The sequence below is a fragment of the Salvelinus alpinus genome, chromosome 3, assembly GCF_045679555.1.
Source record: "Salvelinus alpinus chromosome 3, SLU_Salpinus.1, whole genome shotgun sequence".
NCBI classification, from domain to species: Eukaryota; Metazoa; Chordata; class Actinopteri; order Salmoniformes; family Salmonidae; genus Salvelinus; species Salvelinus alpinus.
In genome coordinates, this window is record NC_092088.1 from 45,533,734 (window position 1) to 45,553,726 (window position 19,993).

At 41.5% G+C, this 19,993-nt stretch overlaps 2 protein-coding genes across 5 annotated transcripts; both read left to right on the forward strand.

The window, feature by feature from the left end:
• Window positions 1–15,369: 15,369 nt before the first annotated feature.
• Window positions 15,370–17,599, forward strand: LOC139570814 (myb/SANT-like DNA-binding domain-containing protein 4). Of its 3 annotated transcripts, XM_071393012.1 has the most exons (9): window positions 15,370–15,770; window positions 16,304–16,374; window positions 16,462–16,638; window positions 16,729–16,790; window positions 16,873–16,959; window positions 17,047–17,088; window positions 17,157–17,331; window positions 17,411–17,446; window positions 17,550–17,599. In XM_071393012.1, the coding sequence occupies exons 1-7, from the start codon at window positions 15,613–15,615 to the stop codon at window positions 17,322–17,324; spliced, it is 765 nt and encodes a 254-aa protein (XP_071249113.1). In that variant the 5' UTR covers window positions 15,370–15,612; the 3' UTR covers window positions 17,325–17,331; window positions 17,411–17,446; window positions 17,550–17,599. The 3 variants fall into 3 exon arrangements, with proteins under 3 accessions (XP_071249113.1, XP_071249112.1, XP_071249114.1); XM_071393011.1 differs by lacking the exon at window positions 17,550–17,599 and having other exon boundaries at window positions 15,371–15,770; window positions 17,411–17,529; XM_071393013.1 differs by lacking the exons at window positions 15,370–15,770; window positions 17,550–17,599 and having other exon boundaries at window positions 16,199–16,374; window positions 17,411–17,529.
• A 2-nt stretch (window positions 17,600–17,601) lies between these two features.
• LOC139570815 (putative nuclease HARBI1) lies at window positions 17,602–19,353 on the forward strand. Of its 2 annotated transcripts, XM_071393014.1 has the most exons (4): window positions 17,602–18,096; window positions 18,166–18,279; window positions 18,376–18,487; window positions 18,582–19,353. In XM_071393014.1, exons 1-4 carry the CDS (start codon window positions 18,028–18,030, stop codon window positions 18,638–18,640), a joined length of 354 nt encoding a protein of 117 aa, XP_071249115.1. In that variant the 5' UTR covers window positions 17,602–18,027; the 3' UTR covers window positions 18,641–19,353. The 2 variants fall into 2 exon arrangements, 1 of the variants encoding a protein (XP_071249115.1); XR_011674171.1 differs by lacking the exon at window positions 18,166–18,279 and having other exon boundaries at window positions 17,626–18,096.
• The last annotated feature ends 640 nt before the right edge of the window (window positions 19,354–19,993 follow it).

The window sequence follows — 19,993 nt, forward strand, 5'->3', positions numbered from 1 at the left end:
CTAGAAAGCCATTTTCAAGTCTTACCATAGATTTTCAAACAGATTTAAGTCAAAACTGTAACTAGCACACTCAGGAACATTCAATGTTGTTTTGGTAAGCAACTCCAGTGTAGATTTGGCCTTGTGTTTTAGGTTATTGTCCTGCAAGAGTGAATTCGTCTCCCAGTATCTGTCGGAAAGAAGACTGAACCAGGTTTTCATCTAGGATTTTTGCCTGTGCTTAGCTCTATTCCATTTCTTTTTATCATAAAAAACTCCATAGTCCTTGCCGATGTTAACCACTATTATTGAACACATAATGAGTCCATGCAACTTATTATGTGATGCGCTAAGCACATTTCACTCCTGAACCTATTTATGCTTGCCAGAACAAAGGGGTTGAATACTTATTGACTCAAGGCATTTCAGCTTTTTCATTTTGTATTCATTTCTAACATTTTCTACAAACAGAATTCCACATTGACATTCTGGAGTAAAGTGTTAGATCAGTGACACAACATCTCAATTGAATAAATTTTTTTATTCAGGCTGTAACACAAAATGTGGAAAAAAAAGTCAAGGGGTGTGAAAAGTTTCTGAAGGCACTGTATATCAGAAGAAAAACTTTCGATATTGCATCCAGTATACACATTGCAGACAACATACTCTCTATATTAGCGCAACCTTTTCTCAAATTCAAAACGGAAACAACAGGAAGGAAGGCAAATGCCCATAAAGGCGTTTCTTGTTCTTTTTTTTTCTTTTTTTTGTGGAACGTGAATAGTTAGCTGTGTAAGTTCAACAAACAAGATGCTAACACGTTTAGGATGTGAATTATGTTGTAGCTGGACCAGTGGGAGGGGGATCAGGTGGCAGCAAGCTCTTTGGTCAGGACCAGACTGTTAGAAACCAGATGGCCAGCTAGCTCTACTGTGCTCTACCTCATCTACCTTATTAAGTCATCACCTCTCTTCTTCCTCTCTTTCTTTCTGTGCCCATAAGACCACTCCCCAGTTCTCTCTTTCTCTCTCTCTTTCTCTGTCTGCAGCAGGCAACAGCCCTCTCCAAGTATGGCCACACACTGGCAGCTGTGCTGAAAATTAATCATGGGCGAAGAAAGGGGATCCGCCAGCCCCTCTTCCTGTCAGCAGAGATGTCAAGGTGAACTTGGGGACTCCTTAAATAACCAGCCCCACAACCTCTTCACCCCCACCTCAGTTTACAAGGGCAACAGGGATCTTGTTGAACTACATTATCATCTGCAGGGAGAGTATTTATAAAAAAAGAGGCTCTGGATTAACTGGCTTTACTGCACTGGGTTAATTTAGCTGCTGTGTGTGTGTGTGTGTGTGCTCACTCCCTGTCTCTCCTCTCTCTCTCTCCTACTTTCTCTTGCTTGCTTTCTGTCTCCCTCTCTCCCTCTCACATACACACACACGCACAAACATCCCAGTCCCAGCTCTCTTTTGATCCGATGCTAGGTGATGCATCGATCTGTCAGCAAGCAGGCTATGGTTATGCTCTGAGTGCCCAGCGTGCCAGTTGGCCAATGAGCGCCACAATCCTCAAAGGGAAACCAGCACTGGAGCCACTCTGACAAGTGTTTGTACCTTGGGCAATAAAAAAGTCATAATGTTTACACATAGCGTAGTCTCCTCAAGTGGTCCATCTCCTCGAACCAGGTCCAATTTAGATTGATGGACAAGCACGGGATTAACTCTTTCACTGCTAATGTAGGGAATGGATTGTCTTCATAACACTGACACATTTTGATACACAAGATGTGCATTTAAAATCTGTATTTAAAACTGTACTTTAAAATGCATTCATTCAAATACACCATCTCTAAATATTGTAAAACAAAATAATAATATTTGAAGGGAAATAAAGAATTCCAATTATGCATTAGGCTATTGTGCGTATGGAGAACAATCGTTGTTGGAGAGAGTTCTGCCTGTGTCATGCAGTGCTGTGTGTCTGTCCACATGCCCAGCCTCAGGCCAGATGGTGGCTGTGTGAGGGCCTGTGGGTGGCAGCGCCTGCCTGCCTGGCTGGCTCCTTCATTGCCCAGTATTCTGTGGGTAGCGTGGGCAGAGGGGGTAGAGTAGGGGTCCGCTTTGCCAACCATGCAAAGCTGCCAGCTCTTTGGCAGGGGGTTCTGATTACACTCTCCTCTGTCCCTGCATATGGCTTCCCCTCGGACCCCTGCCAGGTAAACTGTCAAAGCCCTCTTCCTCCCTCTCGGGCAGCAGGTATTAAAGGCCTTTATCCCCTGCCCCCTACCTGCTATCCCCCATTCCCCGGGATTAATCCTCCCAGATGGATGGGATGTGAGCTCGCACCCTGCCCTTTTCCAAAGCAATGTGGAGAGGATAGATCCACTCTGGCCTAACTGTCCCAGGAAGTTGTCCAACCAGTGCCAGTGACATGCTCTTCCAAAGATAGACCCCCCCCCGCATCCCCCTTTAGCCTCCCATTCACTCTTCCCCTCCCTCCTAGCTCAATGTTGGTCACTACTGTGATATCAGGCCACAAAGCAGCTAAATCCAGGGAGTTATCTTCTTTGGTGAAGCGGAAATGCAATTGACAAGAGGGGGGTGGACTCGCTCTCTTTTCTCTTTTCCTGATGTTAGATCCAAGAAAGTGCCACTCAGCTTGTCGGCCAATAATGTGTTGATTGAAGTCAACTCTGGAGTCGAACTCTGGCAACATGGGCCTGGATCAATCTCCCTGTCACATACATTTTCCCAACACTTTGACAGATTATTAGTTACTTGTATTAATTTGGTGCAAAATATGAATAGGCCTTTATATGAATGTCATTAATTTGCTACAAATATGCACAAAGCCACAATTTCTCTATCCGTGCCTCCTCTGATGGCATAGATATCAATGTAAGCACTGTTAATGAAAGTTTCTTCCCGATGTCCCTCTCATTGTTACCAAGATCATCTCACAGTATAGTCATGTTTATGACCATCTCTCCTTGAATTACCTATACCTTTGAGAAAGTTTTATTTTCATATAAAAAAAATCTTATTTCAGGGAGTCTTGAAAGTCGGGACAATCCTAGTCCAGCAGGGAAACTTTATTTTCATAGTTGACATTTTTTTGGTGGGGGGTTGCATTATTTGAGTTTAAAGATTACATTTAGGGGAATGTTATAAGGGGAACGATTTGCTTTTGGAACTTTCATTTTTTTCTCTCAATATTATTAATTTCCATGTCGGCTCTATGCCCGGAAATGCTCTTGTCCGGAGCAAAGGATCCCAATTTCAAACTCTCCAAAAATGAGTTTTTAAAAATAAAAATAAATGGGCAATAATGAATATTAACTGAAAAGGATCGTATGTAGTTTCTTTCAATTGCCCTCTCTGACTTTGAAGAATATATCTCTCAACTGATTCCAAAAGAATATGTCCAGAGATTTGGTCAATTGCATCGGATTTGTATACAATCCTAAATGAATCAGGAATGAACAGGGTCAGTCACACCATGAGGACCCCTTCTTCATGTCTTCATTACATGTAGTACAACAAAAGTACAACTGTAGCGTCGATAGATTTAAACAAACGATATTGAAATCACTAGGGTCACAGCCGTGAACTGTCAACTCCATCTCCCCGATAGATTAAAATAGGATATCCAAATACTGACAACAAGTACTCAAAACACACATATTTTTGTTCAGCACAAACATTTTTAAAATATAGAAAATGATTCATTTGAAAATCCCCAATAAAAATATAACCTTTCTTTCAGCACTCTGATGGAGTTGACGTTAGACAAAAAGATGATGAAGTTGATATTTTAGGGAGTTGACAAAAATGCATTAAAATAAACTAACCTCCTTAAAATGTATTTTCTTTTGGTAAATATTCTGAAAAAAAACATTTTAATCACCGTTCTGCAACATACTGTATGCTTAAACTATTGACGTATTTGCTGATCAAAGGGATAATGTTTTCTTTATATATTTTTTTTTATGTTCTGTATCTTAAAAAACATAGCAAAATGCTAACGAAATTAGCATTATGTGGAGCATTATATAGTGCTGTGAAATAAAACAAAAATAAGTTTGAGAGATTTGTATTAAATATTTGAATAATCTAATATTAGAAATAAACAATCAAAGCGTTTAAACACTCGTTGGACAATACATGTTCAAATTAAATGCCTTTTATGGTGTCTGACGGAGTTTACATAAATCCAGTTGGTTGCATTTTATCTTTTTTTTTTTTTTTTTTTTACAATTACTTTACATGGTGTGATAGCTGATACTTTGTTCTTTCGAAAGATACATTTTTTTTTTAAATAGTGTGAAGAAAAGTAGAAGATTTTCCCATCTTTCAAGAATCCCTGATTTATGCAACTGTGGACTTTAATGTGATAATCAATTCACCAGAGTTATGAACAACAGTTCAGCTAACACATTTTCAATATCTATTACATATGGTTCACCTCTCGATAAAAACCACAAACATCCAAGCCATTAAGCATGTCTGATTTCCAGCCAACCAAAACAACAGTCCTCGAGCCCAAGGCTTTGTGAAATACTATAATCCATGCTGCTAAGAATATGACTGTCGTTCTATTTGGCATTGGTCAACATGTGACCATTAACATGAGGTAATTGAATGGTGACACATAGAGGGTCTTACTCACCCCCTCGCCATGTTTAGCTATGGCAGCATGTGACGCTTATTACAAACTCAGGGATGTACAGTACACATCTCTGCATACCCAGACGGTTCATGGGCACAAATCAAATCAAATTCATTTATATAGCCCTTCTTACATCAGCTGATATATCAAAGTGCTGTACAGAAACCCAGGCTAAAACCCCAAACAGCAAGCAATGCAGCTGTAAAAGCACAACTCAACCAACGACCATGTCTGACTTTTTATATCTGGCAACTTGCTATGAAACAACATTAGAGAGTCATCAGTGTTATAACGGCATTGAGTTGTGTCACAAATTGTTATAAAAATATGTCTATAATCATGACACAGTGTAAAGGAAAACTGAAATGTGTAAACGCATGCTAGCTAACTACCCAGCTCTGTTTAGCATGTCCTAGAGAGAGGTACATTTTCACAGCTTCTCATGAAACATGTCAAGCTCAGAATAATACCTAATGTCCTTCAAGTGAAACACACACACCGACCCTAGATAAAAACATCCACTCAACACCACACTATGCAGACTTACAATGTTCCAACCGTAGTTCATTTCAGTCAAGCAAAGCTGACAAGGTCGAAATCAATCAAATACTACATCTGTTGATTTTTGAGGGACAATTGGAAAGCTCTTCAGGACAAAAGCGTTCCTCTTAAGGCATTACAGCGACCATTACGTAAACCAGCCTTTCAACATCTAACGCCTCCTCTGTTTTATTGAACAATAGGTGCCTAGGTTCCTGTGTCTGTACAGGGACTCTTGAGGAACAGGGGAGGGCTTACTATACCTTGTCGCCGGGAACTGAAAATAAACAAATTAATCGGAGCCATGCTAACACTGTGTTCCGCCTTGATTGGCAGAGGCCAGGTAGACACTGGGAGCACTGTATAGCCATATATACATACACATATCCGACAATGCACTGCTTCATTGTCCTGAGGGCAGCCTGCCATGCTGAACCGAACCGGGACCTCTGTCATTGTTAAGGGGCTATTTATAGAGAGGTGCATGTTGGGGGGACAGTTGATGAACAGTATGGATCCTGCCCTAAGGAAAACTTGAGTTCTTCAGGCTAAGATGGCATTTGGAACTGTCGTCTTCATAACCTGACAGCCAAAAACCGAAGGCAAATTGTTTCATGAAGTATATTCAGGAAAGGTTAGCCTGAAATATTTAGAAAACATACATTTAGAGAAATTCTAAAAAATGAAACGAGGCCTCAGATGTACATTTTAAGAGCCTGTTTCTGAGGTGTGTGACCAGGAACTACCAAAACAGTCTCCCAGTTAGAAGGCTCTCACACCTGAAAAGAAAGGGTTCCTCTCAGAAGCTCTGACAGCAGGTCCACCTTAACTGGTTTTTACGGGACCTCCAAAGACAGTTAAGACCCTGACATCCTACAGACAAGACAAATTAGCACTAATGTGTGTACGCTCTCACCTCCACTGGTTCTCACAGGCCTGTTCCGCTTAGGCCCACTCACACACATGCAGGCACGCACACACACAAACACAAACACACAGATACACTCTTCACTACCTAATTACTTAATGACTGACAGCTGAGAAACAGGTGGGCTTGGTGACTGAAAAGCCTTTTCAGACACACGTTTTCATTGTCAGACACAATGCTTCATGCTTGCCCGACAGCCCAAGATAATGTATGTTCCAGAATATGTGGTATTAATCTAACATACTGGCGCCAAAGGTGCAAGCTCTCTGTGGCATACTTTTTCTAATGGAACAAAGACAGACACGATTTGTTGCCAGTTCATTGCTGTTCATTTCAATCCGCTCATACTTTAACTACAGGGTTAGTTGTGTAGCGGATGTGGCTAGTTATCAGTGGGCTGTCGTGCCCTGTCGTCCCTGCCTAGGAATGCCTTGATGATGGTACCTCGTCACACCAGCTTGCACCATTACCCAATGTGATACAAAACGCCTGCGCTGCCGACCACCGCCAACTGTGCCCGAAATACACCTACACCTGTCGTCATTATGAAGCTAGCCTGAGGGCACAAGTGCAAAAGGAGGGCAATATTTGGCATGTACAGGATCAAGTGTACACATAGTATATACCAGTGAAAACTGTTGGATCCTTGCATCTGTCGCCCCTCCTAAAACTCAGACAAGGAATCCTGTATTGTGCGGCAGTGCCACAGCTACTGCATCAATACAATCTTCCCTTACTTGCTTTGATCATGTTTGTTTTTTCCCCCTCCAACCTTGCCGTGACGTCTTTAGTGTTTGTTTCGTTTGCTTTGTATCGTTAATGGCTGTCGGTTACACAATTTCAACAGCAGAAGCCCATACAAACAAGTTATCAGTACCCAACATCAATCACCAGTGAATCACGAAAGTGTCATTACATTCACAGGGTGTTATGAAGCAGCTGAGAGCAACCTAATTTAAAGTCCTTCTCTCATCATCCGTTTATGGCATGGGTGTTGCACACTGGTCCCATTGACAACCAAAGTACAGTGAATGACCGCAATCAAATATATTTATATACATATTTATATATATATATATATATATATGTTTATCTCGTATAGCACGAGATAAACATATTTCTTTAAGGAAATGATCTTGTCTATACCTTGTAAGCATTTGCATCTGTCATGTGTGAATGTTGCTGTTCATGTGTTTACTCTTGTTCTCTTTATCTTATCCAACTTGTCATCCTTCTGGAAAAAAGAAAGTAATTCAATTCAATACCACACTTAGAAAGAGAAACGTTGAATGAAACGTTGCTATAGCAACACCATTATGCAAAAAGCCTCACTGCAGTATTATGCTTTTAGAGAACTTTAAAGGTCCAATGCAGCCATTTTTATATCAATATCAAATAATTTCTGGACAAAAATTGCTTTTTATCAAAAAACTATTTCTCAGGCAAAAGTTTTGCTAGGACTGTCTGCGAGTGGTCTGAGTGGGGAGGGGAAACTTAAAACTTGCTTTTATTGGCAGAGAGGTTTGGAACTCTCTTTGTTATTGGTCTATTAACCAATATTCAAGAGAAGCGGCAGGTACTGTAGTCGAGAGGTTGGAGAGAGGCGAGCCAGCAACCGGAGAGTTGACAATTCGGGAAGTGGCGGGAAGTGAGCTGGCAACCGGAGGGTTGCTGGTATCAAATCCTAGAGGCCATTGCCTGCCGTTGTTCCCTTGAGCAAGGCACGTAACCCCCCACAATAACAGCTCCCAGTGTGGCAGCCCCCTGCACCTCTCCAAAACCTATGCATGTGTGTCTTTTGGAGGGGTTAAAAGCAGAAGTCAAATTTCAGTTGGACTTTGTCTGCAATTGGCCAATAAAGTGATCTTAACTGGTGATGTCACCAGGAAAGTCTAAACTTCGGCCCATGGAAACACGCTGATTAGAAGGTCTTTCGATTGCATTTTCAACCAGCAACTATCAGGATGTAACACTGCTAACTTTTTTTCACACTTTTACAGTGTTAGCCTCATCAGCTGTTGTACAATATGATACAAAGGTAAAACAGAACTTTAAATGCACTGGGCCTTTAAAGATCCATATATGGTAGCCTGGTTCCAGATCTGTTTGTGCTTTTGACTACTTCATTGTCATTGTCAAGCCAAAGACCGGCCCATTTGACATCGCCAGCTGTCATCATAGGCAGCTCTATGGTGAGAAACATCTCGGTTCCCAAGGCAAAAACCCTGTGCTACCCAGGAGCACGAGTACAGGACATCACAAGGCTGCTAACGAACGTTCTACCACAGATGCCGGGAGCTGACACTGTCGTTGTCCATGTGGGGTCAAACGACATCAGGAGGGCTAGCTCGGAACATCTGAAAATGGATTTTAAAGAACTGATTTTAGCATTAAAAGACTCCAAAAATAACGGCTAATCATTCCAGGTGCAGTACCATCGTTGGGCCGCGGGTGTGAAAGATTCAGCAGGCTACTGGCCTTACACATCTAGCTAAAAGATTATTGTAGCTCTGCTGGAGTCACTTTTATAGATAACTTTGACACCTTCTGGAAACAGAAGATACTCTACAGGAATGACGGAGTCCATCCAAATCATCTTGGCATTTTAAATCAAATCAAATCAAATGAAATTGTATTTGTCACATACACATGGTTAGCAGATGTTAATGCGAGTGTAGCGAAATGCTTGTGCTTCTAGTTCTGACAATGCAGTAATAACCAACGAGTAATCTAACCTAACAGTTCCACAACTACAACTACTTATACACACAAGTGTAAAGGGATAGGAATATGTACATAAAGATATATGAATAAGTGATGGTACAAAACGGCATAGGCAAGATGCAGTAGATGGTATCGAGTACAGTATATACATATGAGATGAGTAATGTAGGGTATGTAAACATAAAAGTGGCATAGTTTAAAGTGGCTAGTGATACATGTATTACATAAAGATGGCAAGATGCAGTAGATGATATAGAGTACAGTATATACATATACATTATATTAAGTGGCATTGTTTAAAGTGGCTAGTGATACATTTTTGATCAATTCCCATCAATTTCCATTATTAAAGTGAGTTGGAGTTGAGTCAGTATGTTGGCAGCAGCCACTCAATGTTAGTGGTGGCTGTTTAACAGTCTGATGGTCTTGAGATAGAAGCTGTTTTTCAGTCTCTCGTCCCCTGCTTTGATGCACCTGTACTGACCTCGCCTTCTGGATGATAGCGGGGTGAACAGGCAGTGGCTCGGGTGGTTGTTGTCCTTGATGATCTTCATGGCCTTCCTGTGACATCGGGTGGTGTAGGTGTCCTGGAGGCCAGGTAGTTTGCCCCCATTGATGCGTTGTGCAGACCTCACTACCCTCTGGAGAGCCTTACGGTTGTGGGCGGAGCAGTTGCCGTACCAGGCGGTGATACAGCCCGACAGGATGCTCTCGATTGTGCATCTGTAGAAGAGTGCTTTTGGTGACAAGCCGAATTTCTTCAGCCTCCTGAGGTTGAAGAGGCGCAGCTGCGCCTTCTTCACAACGCTGTCTGTGTGGGTGGACCAATTCAGTTTGTCCGTGATGTGTACGCCGAGGAACTTAGAACTTACTACCCTCTCCACTACTGTCCCGTCGATGTGGATAGGGGGGTGCTCCCTAAAGCTGCGTTGAAACAATGACTTATCAATGACCCAAGTCCAGCTCAGTTAATCCCTACCATTGTGTCAATGCGTCATCATAATGCTGCATTAAATGTACATTATCCTAAGGGCATTGGCAGACACAATGTAAGTAACTTAATTTATGTCCCCCTAATATCCCGAATACGTTTGTTAATCTTACAGCTATTGTAAGCAGTAATCATGAGTCTATGAACCAGAGTTACACTGTTAGCACTGAGGCGGTGTGCCCTAGTAGGAAGATCACTTTGTGCAGCTCACCCTGCACTATCAAGTCATCTTCTGATAAGCTTCCCAGTAAACCATTAAAAACAATCAAGTAACCCATAAAAGTGCTAAAAATAGACCATATTAACATATGCAGCCTGAAAAACAAGGTCCATGAAGTCAATAACTTGCTTGTAACAGATGACATTCATATTCTGACTATCTCTGAAACTCACTTAGATAATACAGTGGTAGCAATACATGGTTATAACGTTTACCGAAAAGACAGAAATGCCAACAGGGGCGGTGTTGTGATCTATATAAAGAACCACATTCCTGTTAAGATTAGAGACGATCTAATGTTAAATACTGTTGAAGTAGTATGGCTACAGGTTCATCTGCCTCACCTAAAGCCCATTCTTGTGGGAAGCTGCTAGTGCCAACAGTCAGTAGTCTGGATAATATGTGTGATATGCTAGATAATGTATGTGATATCAACAGAGAAGTATATTTTCTGGGTGATGTCAATATTGACTGGATCTCAACAACAAAAAATCTAATTATAACCAGTGGCTGCAACCTGGTGCAGGTTGTCAGTCAACCTACCAGGGTATTTACAAACAGCACAGGAATGAAATCATCAACATGTACTGATCACACCTTTACTAATGCCGCATAAATTTGATTTAAAGCAGTATCCAAATCCATAGGATGTAGTGATCACAATATAATAGCCATATCTAGGAAAACCAAAGTTCTAAAGGCTGGGCCAAATATAGTGTATAAGAGGTCATACAAGAAGTTTTGTAGTGATTCATATGTTGTAAAGAATCTTTGCTGGTCTGTGGTGCGTAATGAGGAGCAACCAGATGCTGCACTTGACATATTTATGAAATTCCTTATTCCAGTTACTAATAAGCATGCACCCATTAAGAAAATGACTGTAAAAACTGTTAAATCCCCTTGGATTGATGAGGAATTGAAAAATTGCATGGTTGAGAGGGATGAGGCAAAAGATATGGCAAATAAGTCTGGCAACCCAACTGATTGGCAAATGTAGTGCAAATTAAGAAATAATTTGCCTTAGCTAAATAAAAATAAATTATACTATGAAACAAAGATAAATGATATAAAGAATGATAGTAAAAAGATTGGTAGCACCTTAAATTCAATTTTTTGTGGAAAAAAGACAACTCGGCTCCATCATTCATTGAATCAGATTGCTCATTTATCACAAAACCCACTGATATTGACAACTTCTTTGATTACTTTTTCATTGGCAAGATAAACAAACTTAGAGATGACATGCCAGCAACAAGTACTGACACTACACATCCAAGTATATCTGACCAAATTATGAAAGACAAGAATTGTACTTTTGAATTCCGTAAAGTCAGTATGGAAGAGGTGAAAAATGGATTGTTGTCTATCAACAATGACAAGCCACCGGGGTCTGACAATCTGGATGGAAAATTACTGAGGATAATAGCGGACGATACTGCCACATCTTCAATTTAAGCCTACTAGAAAGTGTGTGCCCTTAGGCCTGGAGGGAAGCTAAAGTCATTTCGCTACCCAAGAATAGTAAAGCCCCCTTTACTGGCTCAAATACCTGACCAATCAGCCTGTTATCAACCCTTAGTAAACTTCTGGGAAAAAATGTGTTTGACCAGATACAATGCTATTTCACAGTAAACAAATTGACAACAGACTTTCAGCACACTTATAGGGAAGGACACTCAACAAGCACGGCACTTACACAAATGACTGATGATTGGCTGAGAGAAATTGATGATAAAATGATTGTGGGGGCTGTCTTGTTAGACTTCAGTGAAGCTTTAGACATTATTGATCATATTCTTCTGCTGGAAAAATTTATGTGTTATGGCTTTACACCCCCTGCTATAATGTGGATAAAGAGTTACTTGTCTAAAAGAACACACAGGGTGTTCTTCAATGGAAGCCTCTCAAACATAATCCAGGTAGAAGCAGGAATTCCCCAGGGTAGCTGTTTAGGCCCCTTGTTTTTTCTATCTTTACTAACAACATGCCACTGGCTTTGAGTAAGGCCAGTGTGTCTTTGTATGCGGATGACTCAACACTATACACGTCAGCTACTACAGCGACTGAAATGACTGCAACACTTAACAAAGAGCTGCAGTTAGTTTTCGGAATGGGTAGCAAGGAAAAAGTTAGTCCTAAATATTTCCAAAACTAAAAGCATTGTATTTGGGGCAAATCATTCATTAAACCCTAAACCTCAACTACATCTCGTAATGAATAATGTGAAAATTGAGCATGTTGAGGTGACTAAACTGCTTGGAGTTACCCTGGATTGTAAACTGTCATGGTCAAAAACTATTGATACAACAGTAGCTAAGATGGGGAGAAGTCTGTCCATAATAAAGCGCTGCTCTGCCTTCTTAACAACGCTATCAACAAGGTAGGTCCTACAGGCCCTGGTTTTGTCGCATCGGGACTACTGTTCAGTAGTGTGGTCAGGTGCCACAAAGAGGGACTTGGGAACATTGCAGTTGGCTCAGAACAGGGCAACACGGCTGACCCTTAAAAGTACACAGAGAGCTAACATTAATGACATGCATGTCAATCTCTCATGGCTCAAAGTGGAGGAGAGATTGACTTCAACACTACTTGTTTTTGTAAGAGGTGTTGATAAGCTGAAGGTACCGAGCTGTCTGTTTAAAATACTAGCACACAGCTTGGACTCCCATGCATACCCCACAAGACATGCCACCAGAGGTCTCTTCACAGTCCCCAAGTCCAGAACAGACTATGGGAGGTGCAAAGTACTACATAGAGCCATGACTACATTGAACTCTATTCCACATCAGGTAATTGATGCAAGCAGTAGAATCAGATTCCAAAAAGCAGGTAAAAATACACCTTATGGAACAGCGGGACTGTGAAGTAACACAAACATAGGCACAGACACATGCATACACACACATGATAACATATGCACTATACACACACGTACATATGGATTTTGCGTTGTAGATATGTGGTAGTGGAGTATGGGCCTTAGGGCACACACTTAGTGTGTTGTGAATTCTGTATAACTGCCTTAATTTTGCCGGACCCCAGGAAGAGTAGCTGCTGCCATAATAAATACAAATACATTTTCATAAGAAGTTGACAAGAAAGCAGAAAAAAACAGGCACCCTGGCTACTTTTATGGTAGTCTCAGGTAGCTAATGGCTTGAGGAGAGGATCTCACTATCAGTACTCAACCGTCTACCCTACACTCCTCCCACGCTTACGTACTCAGGGTAGTGACCCATTTAAACAGCGCAAACTGAGCTCACCCAGAGGGGTGAAACCAAAGCAGGATTTGAGCAGCACAGATTAGTCGCGGTGGATAAAACCCTTGATTAAACCTGAGCACAGCTGCAGGGGTGTGCTAGAATCAGTCAAAAGTGTGGGTGTTGGGTAAGAGGTGAGAAGTGGGTGGGACAGAGGCTTACCTGGTGGACAGACACAGCTATGCGGCGCTTCTCTGGTCTCTCGTGTTTTGGGAAGTCGAGCCGCCAATTTCTGCACGTGGGTAAAAAACGGAAGATAATATTAGTCTGTGATGAATTCAGAGTATAGCTTTTCAACCCTGAACCCAGAAAGAATTTCCAGTACTGTCCCACTGCATAGCAGTCAAGACAATTCATAGTACTTACTATCAGAGGCATGTCAGTGTGCTGTTTAAAGGCCTCAAACAGGTGCTGGAGTTGACATGTTATAGTTATGAGTGTTCAGTAATTCTAAGCATCGGGTACAATAAAGGAACGGTGTATGTTAGCTCAATGTTCCTATCTGGTCTCTAACCAAGATACTGCACTACAGACTCGGGAATGGAGCAAACTGGTCATGGAAAAGTCTTGGTATCAACTTTAATTCAACAACTTAAAATGAATGGATATGTTCTAGCCCCTGCAAACAATAATGAGTCGTTAGAACGAAATGGTCGCCTGAAGTCGTCAGGACGTTGTGTGGTGGTCCCCTGGAGGTTTTGTCTAGTTTCCGGTTTATACCGGGGACGGCACCTGGTGGTCGCAAAGAAACCGTCTCCCCCTCAAAAAAATAATAGTTTTACACAGGGTGGCTACTTTGAAGAATCACAAATATAAAACATTTGTTTAACGCTTTTTTGGTTAAGACATGATTCCATGTGTTATCTCATAGTTTTGCTGTCTTCAATATAATTCTACAATGTAGAAAATAGTCAAAATAAAGAAAAAACCTTGAATGAGTAGGTGTGTCCAAACTTTCGACTGGTACTGTACATGATTAAATTGTGTATGTTCGTTTAAACATTATTTCTTATTTTACATGTTCTCACCTGGGATTTGAACTCACAACCTCTTTGTTGACAGCCTTACAAACTTCCTGCTACGCCACCATATCTGCATCAATGACTGATTTCACCTGTAGGCTTATTCCTACACTTTGCTGTTCAAAGTAAATCTCAGCTCTGTTAAAAATACACAGAAAAAAAAATAGTATATTTATCATAGTAATTCAGGTGTCACGCCCTGACCTTAGATATCTCTGTTTTCTATATATTTTGGCTAGGTCAGGGTGTGACTAGGGTGGGTACGCTAGTTTATGTATGTCTAGGGTTTTTGTATGTCTAGGGGGTTTTGTATGTCTATCTTGGCCTGATATGGTTCCAAATCAGAGACAGCTGTTTATCGTTTTCTCTGATTGGGGATCATATTTAGGTAGCCATTTCCCTCATTTGTGTTGTGGGATCTTGTTTTTGTATAGTTGCCTTGTGCACTGCAATACTGCACATTTGTTAGATTCTTTGTTGTAAGTTTCACTATTAAAGAATGTGGAACTCTACGCACGCTGTGCCTTGGTCCGATCCTTTCAATGAACATGACATCAGGAGTAACATTAAAACAGAATAATATACCCCAACAACATTAGACAACTAGACTGAAAATCCAAACTCAAATTGCTGAAAGAAGTAAATTAACTCAATAAGAGAATAGTCAGATTAACTGATAACTTAAATAGCAGGGCAGGTGGCACTATTTTGCTAAGTGCAGAGATGCATCATAGGTAATTGTCACGTTCCTGACCTGTTTTCTGTTGTTTTTGTATGTGTTTAGTTGGTCAGGGCGTGAGTTGGGGTGGGCATTCTATGTTATGTGTTTCTATGTTGGTTAATGGGTTGCCTGATATGGTTCTCAATTAGAGGCAGGTGTTTTACGTTTCCTCTGATTGAGAACCATATTAAGGTAGGTTGTTTCACATTGTTTGTTGTGGGTGGTTGTCTTCCGTGTCTGTGTATGTTTGCACCACACGGGACTGTTTCGTTTGTTCGTTTTGTGTAGTCTATTTTCCTGTTTGTGCGTTCTTCGTGTTATGTAAGTTCTAAGTCCAGGGGCCTGTTGCACAAAAGTAGAATTAAGACATCCGGGATAAATGACTCAGCTGAGCTCAATGAAGCCAAAACATGTGCGTCCAGGCTTAATTGGTTGCACAAAGACCAAGCCAGGATGAGCAGACACGGATTCATTAAGCCAGGTGAAACCAATCCTGGATAGGTGCGCGCTCACGGCTCACTCAAATAGACCCCGCCACAGATCACAGATTAACTGATTTACCATGGCAACTAGAGCCGCGTACTTTTCCCCGTCGGAAGCACAAATCCTCATGGAGGCATACGAGGAGGTAAAAGATATAATTAAGAAGAAAGGCAACACCGCCACAGTGATAAAGCAAAGAGAAAAAGCGTGGCAAAGTATTGCAGACCGCCTGAATGCGTAAGTAGTGCACAATTACACACTCACCGCTCCGCTGAAACATCACAATTACAATTCAAATATTTAATTCACATCTCCAAAAATGCAGTTGTACTGTAATTATGAAACGGTTACATTTTTTATTGAAATGCACTGCAGATATGAGTGAAATTGTGTAAAGTAACTCCATCACACTGTATAAAGCTATGATACATTTTTTGATATTTTTACTGAAAACAAGACAAAAATACCAAGTAATTTTTTGCAGTGTGACTCCATTAAATGTGTGTGTGTGTGTGTGTGTGTGTGTGTGTGTGTGTGTGTGTGTGTGTGTGTGTGTGTGTGTGTGTGTGTGTGTGTGTGTGTGTGTGTGTGTGTGTGTGTGTGTGTGTGTGTGTGTGTGTGTGTGTGTGTGTGTGTGTGTGTGTGTGTGTGTGTGTGTGTGTGTGTGTGTGTGTGTGTGTGTGTGTGTGTGTGTGTGTGTGTGTGTGTGTGTGTGTGTGTGTGTGTGTGTGTGTGTGTGTGTGTGTGTGTGTGTGTGTGTGTGTGTGTAGATTAAACATGAACGGGCCAAAACGGACATGGCAGCAGGTCAAAATCAAATACAAGAACATTCTGCAGAATGGTATGGTCCCTGACTAATATTTAACAAAGCACAAGCATATATTGTACCCAGAAGGTGCCTGCTCACACATTGTCTGTACTGTTTTAGCAGTGAAAAAGAATACCCACAGACAAGGCACGGGTGGTGGGTCACCAAAGGCTGACCTTACCCCAGCAGAGGACATGGCCTTGGAGCTAAATAAAGGCAGGCCCGTCTTAGAGGGGATCCCTGGGGGGAAAGAGACGAGCATAGGTTCCTCCCAAGATGCCACCCGCTTCATTCAAGGTATGTCCTTCCATCTCTACATGGGATACAACCACATTCATATTGAATCAATTTGGACTGTCTGACTTTGGTTTACCTATTGCCTTGCAGTGTCTGGCAGCACTGTGTTCCTGTTAGAGCCACCAGCACAAGCACCAGACGATGCTGATCCAGTGAGTACTCCATCAAAGGCATACTGTAGGCCTGGCATGTCTTGTCTACTAGCTTCAATATGAATCCGATTAAATGTGATAGGGTGAAGGCCCCAGTGCAGCAGCAACAGCACATGATGGAGACGATGATGAGGAGGAGACCATCTCTCTGGATTCCAGAAGGCATGAGGTATCATGTTAAGACTGTGAAAGTACTATTTACTCTACAATGGTGAGGAGTCCTCATCAAAATCAAAAAATCTAATTTCTTTTACAGGACCCAGATGCTATACAGTGGGAAAACCAGCCTGGCAACATAGTGCGTATTAATAAAAGGACACCACATCCTGCCAAATTCCAGCTGCGCTAATTGTATTGTGTTCACAGAGCTCACAAGCTATCAGAAAGTTGTATGGCAACCACCTCCGGCGCCAAATAGAACTGGCAGACATAGACATTCAGTACAAGAAGAAAAAGATGGAAAATCTTGCACTGGAGTCCGAAATAAAAAAGAGGACAATTAGGAAACTGGACCTTGAAATAAAAAAAACTTGAGAGGGAGGTGAGATATGCCTTCAATGTACACTGTATGCTAACTGTAACACAAATGTATTAATCATTATTTTTATTTCCTCCCCCAGCTCCAAGAAGATGACACAGCTCAAAATAAAAATTAGGTATATTCTCGTAAAGTCAAGTGAGCCATGACATATGAGCTCTTATTGTGAGCACACAGGACGGTGGCATCTTTCTAAGGTTTTTTCTAAGGTATTTTCCCAGCAATCAGTACAACCAAGTCATCGTTATAAGGCATCGCCCTCTTTTGCCCAGCACCAGGTGTGGCCACTAGCCTATATGAAGGCCCAAAATTGTGTGTTCCTTTCTGCTCTGACAATGGCATGCCCATTCGTGCGAGATGTGGTGGATGAAGAAGCACTTGTGCTGAGGAGAGCCTTCAGGCGAGAAAGGGTCTTCAGGGACCGGTTGGACCCACTGGCCTTCCCTGATGACCATCTATATGAAAGATACAGGTTTTCTGCAGATGGCATCAGGTATCTATGCAGACTACTGGGTCCCAGGATTAAGCACCGCACTGCACGGAGCCATGCACTGAGTGTGGAGCAAATGGTTTGTGTGGCCTTGCGCTTTTTTGCTAGTGGAGCCTTCCTGTACTCAGTGGGGGATGCAGAACAGCTGAACAAGGCCACAATTTGCCGCACAATAAGGAGTGTGTGTCTGGCTATCAAAGCATTAGCAGATGTCTTCATCTCCTTCCCTGGCCACAGAAGACTCTGTGACATCAAAGAGGAGTTCTATAGGATTGCAGGTAAGAGGATCTACAAATTACAGGACAACTGTTAACACATAGTAGGATACTCATTACTTTGTGTGACAGGTTTCCCCAATGTCATTGGTGCAGTGGACTGCACACACAAGGATAAAAGCCCCCTCAGGTGCCCATGAGGCCGATTTTGTGAATAGGAAATCCTTTCACAGCATTAATGTTCAGGTGAACATAACTTTTTGATATTGTCCATTGACGAACACTCTGCATTGCCAGTGATGTGCATTGATTGGTGTAATATTCCTCATCTTATGATTTCAGATGGTCTGCAATGCTGACTGTGTGATCAGCAATGTTGTGGCAAAATGGCCTGGCTCAGTCCATGACTCCAGAATCTTTCGGGCCTCTGAAATCTATCAGTGCCTATCACAAGGTAAGCCACACAACCCCTATTTATAACCATCATGGCTGTGTCAAGAATATCACTGTGTTTATGAGGTAGTAATGATGAGATTTTGTGTTGACAGGTGAATTCTCTGGTGTGTTGCTGGGAGACAGGGGGTATGGCTGCCAGCCTTTTCTCTGACACCTTTCACAGACCCCCAGGAAGCACAGCAGGCCTACAACCATGCCCATGCCAGGACAAGGGCCAGAGTTGAAATGACCTTTGGCCTCCTGAAGGCACGCTTTCACTGCCTTCACAAATTAAGGGTCAGCCCTGTTAGGGCATGTGATATTACTGTGGCTTGTGCTGTCCTCCACAATGTGGCCTGCCTGAGGAAGGAGAGGGCCCCCAGAGTGCCACCAGCCATGGACTGGGACAATCCGGCAATCTTCCCTGATGACGACAGTGGTCGGCTGCTGAGGGACCAATATGTGTTGAATTATTTTAGTTAGTATGTGTGCTTTCAATTTTGGTTAAATATGTCCTGCGGTGGCAGAGGAATTTGGTTTTTTTTGGGTTCGTTTTTTGACGAATTTGGCCTCTTATGATGTTTGTGCGGTATACTGTGTGTAATACAAGGCTGCAGGGAGGCTACTGCATCCATTCATTTGTCTGTTCAGTTGATGTGTATGGATTTGTCCTGCATTTATTTTAGTGTGCAGACATGCAGGGTGTGTTATATACAGACCTTTGAATGTGTATGTATCATTTTGTATAATATGCTTGGATTCTGTGCTTTCCATCTTGTAGAGTCACTGTGACTTCAGTTTCGAAAGGAGCTGATGGTTTACCTGCTTTGTTTTGTCCTTATTCAATAAAGGAACATAATGTTACACATTGTGTTTTTATATTCATATGGAATGTGTATTTGTTTATATGACAGAGTACTAGGGCCACACTGAAGAAAAAGGATAAAGTCATAAATTTATGAGGCTGGTTCTTTCTGCAGAAAAGCTACATATTGTTTTTACAGTTTTGATACTTATGACAATGTGATACTTAATATTCTGGCACATCAGCATGTCTTTGTTTATGAAACCATACTGAAGTACAATTTCACGAAATGCCCCACATCTGTCATTTTAACAACTGTCCTCCTTTAAAACAACTGGTTACAATATTATGACTTGTGTTTTTTTTCCCCTCTGTGGCCCTAATATTCTATCATTTTATATATAGCCTTATAGTCTATGGGAAACTGTAAATTATCTAATGATAGCAACATCATCTAAAAATCATTTTTTATCCAAAATCATTGAAATTAATGATCACAAACGTTTAAATAATAACAGTGGGTCTAGTTATATGTGATAACAATGTATAGTGAGCAGTGAAATAACTATTGGTTTCCATTTGTGGTGACTGCTGACTGACATTAGGGATGAGATTAAATAGATCCTGGAATTTAGCCTGGTCTGGAGCAGGCTAGCTCCACAGAATAAATCTCCATGGTAATTTATACCATAACATATCCTCCTGCCCCCTATCCATCTT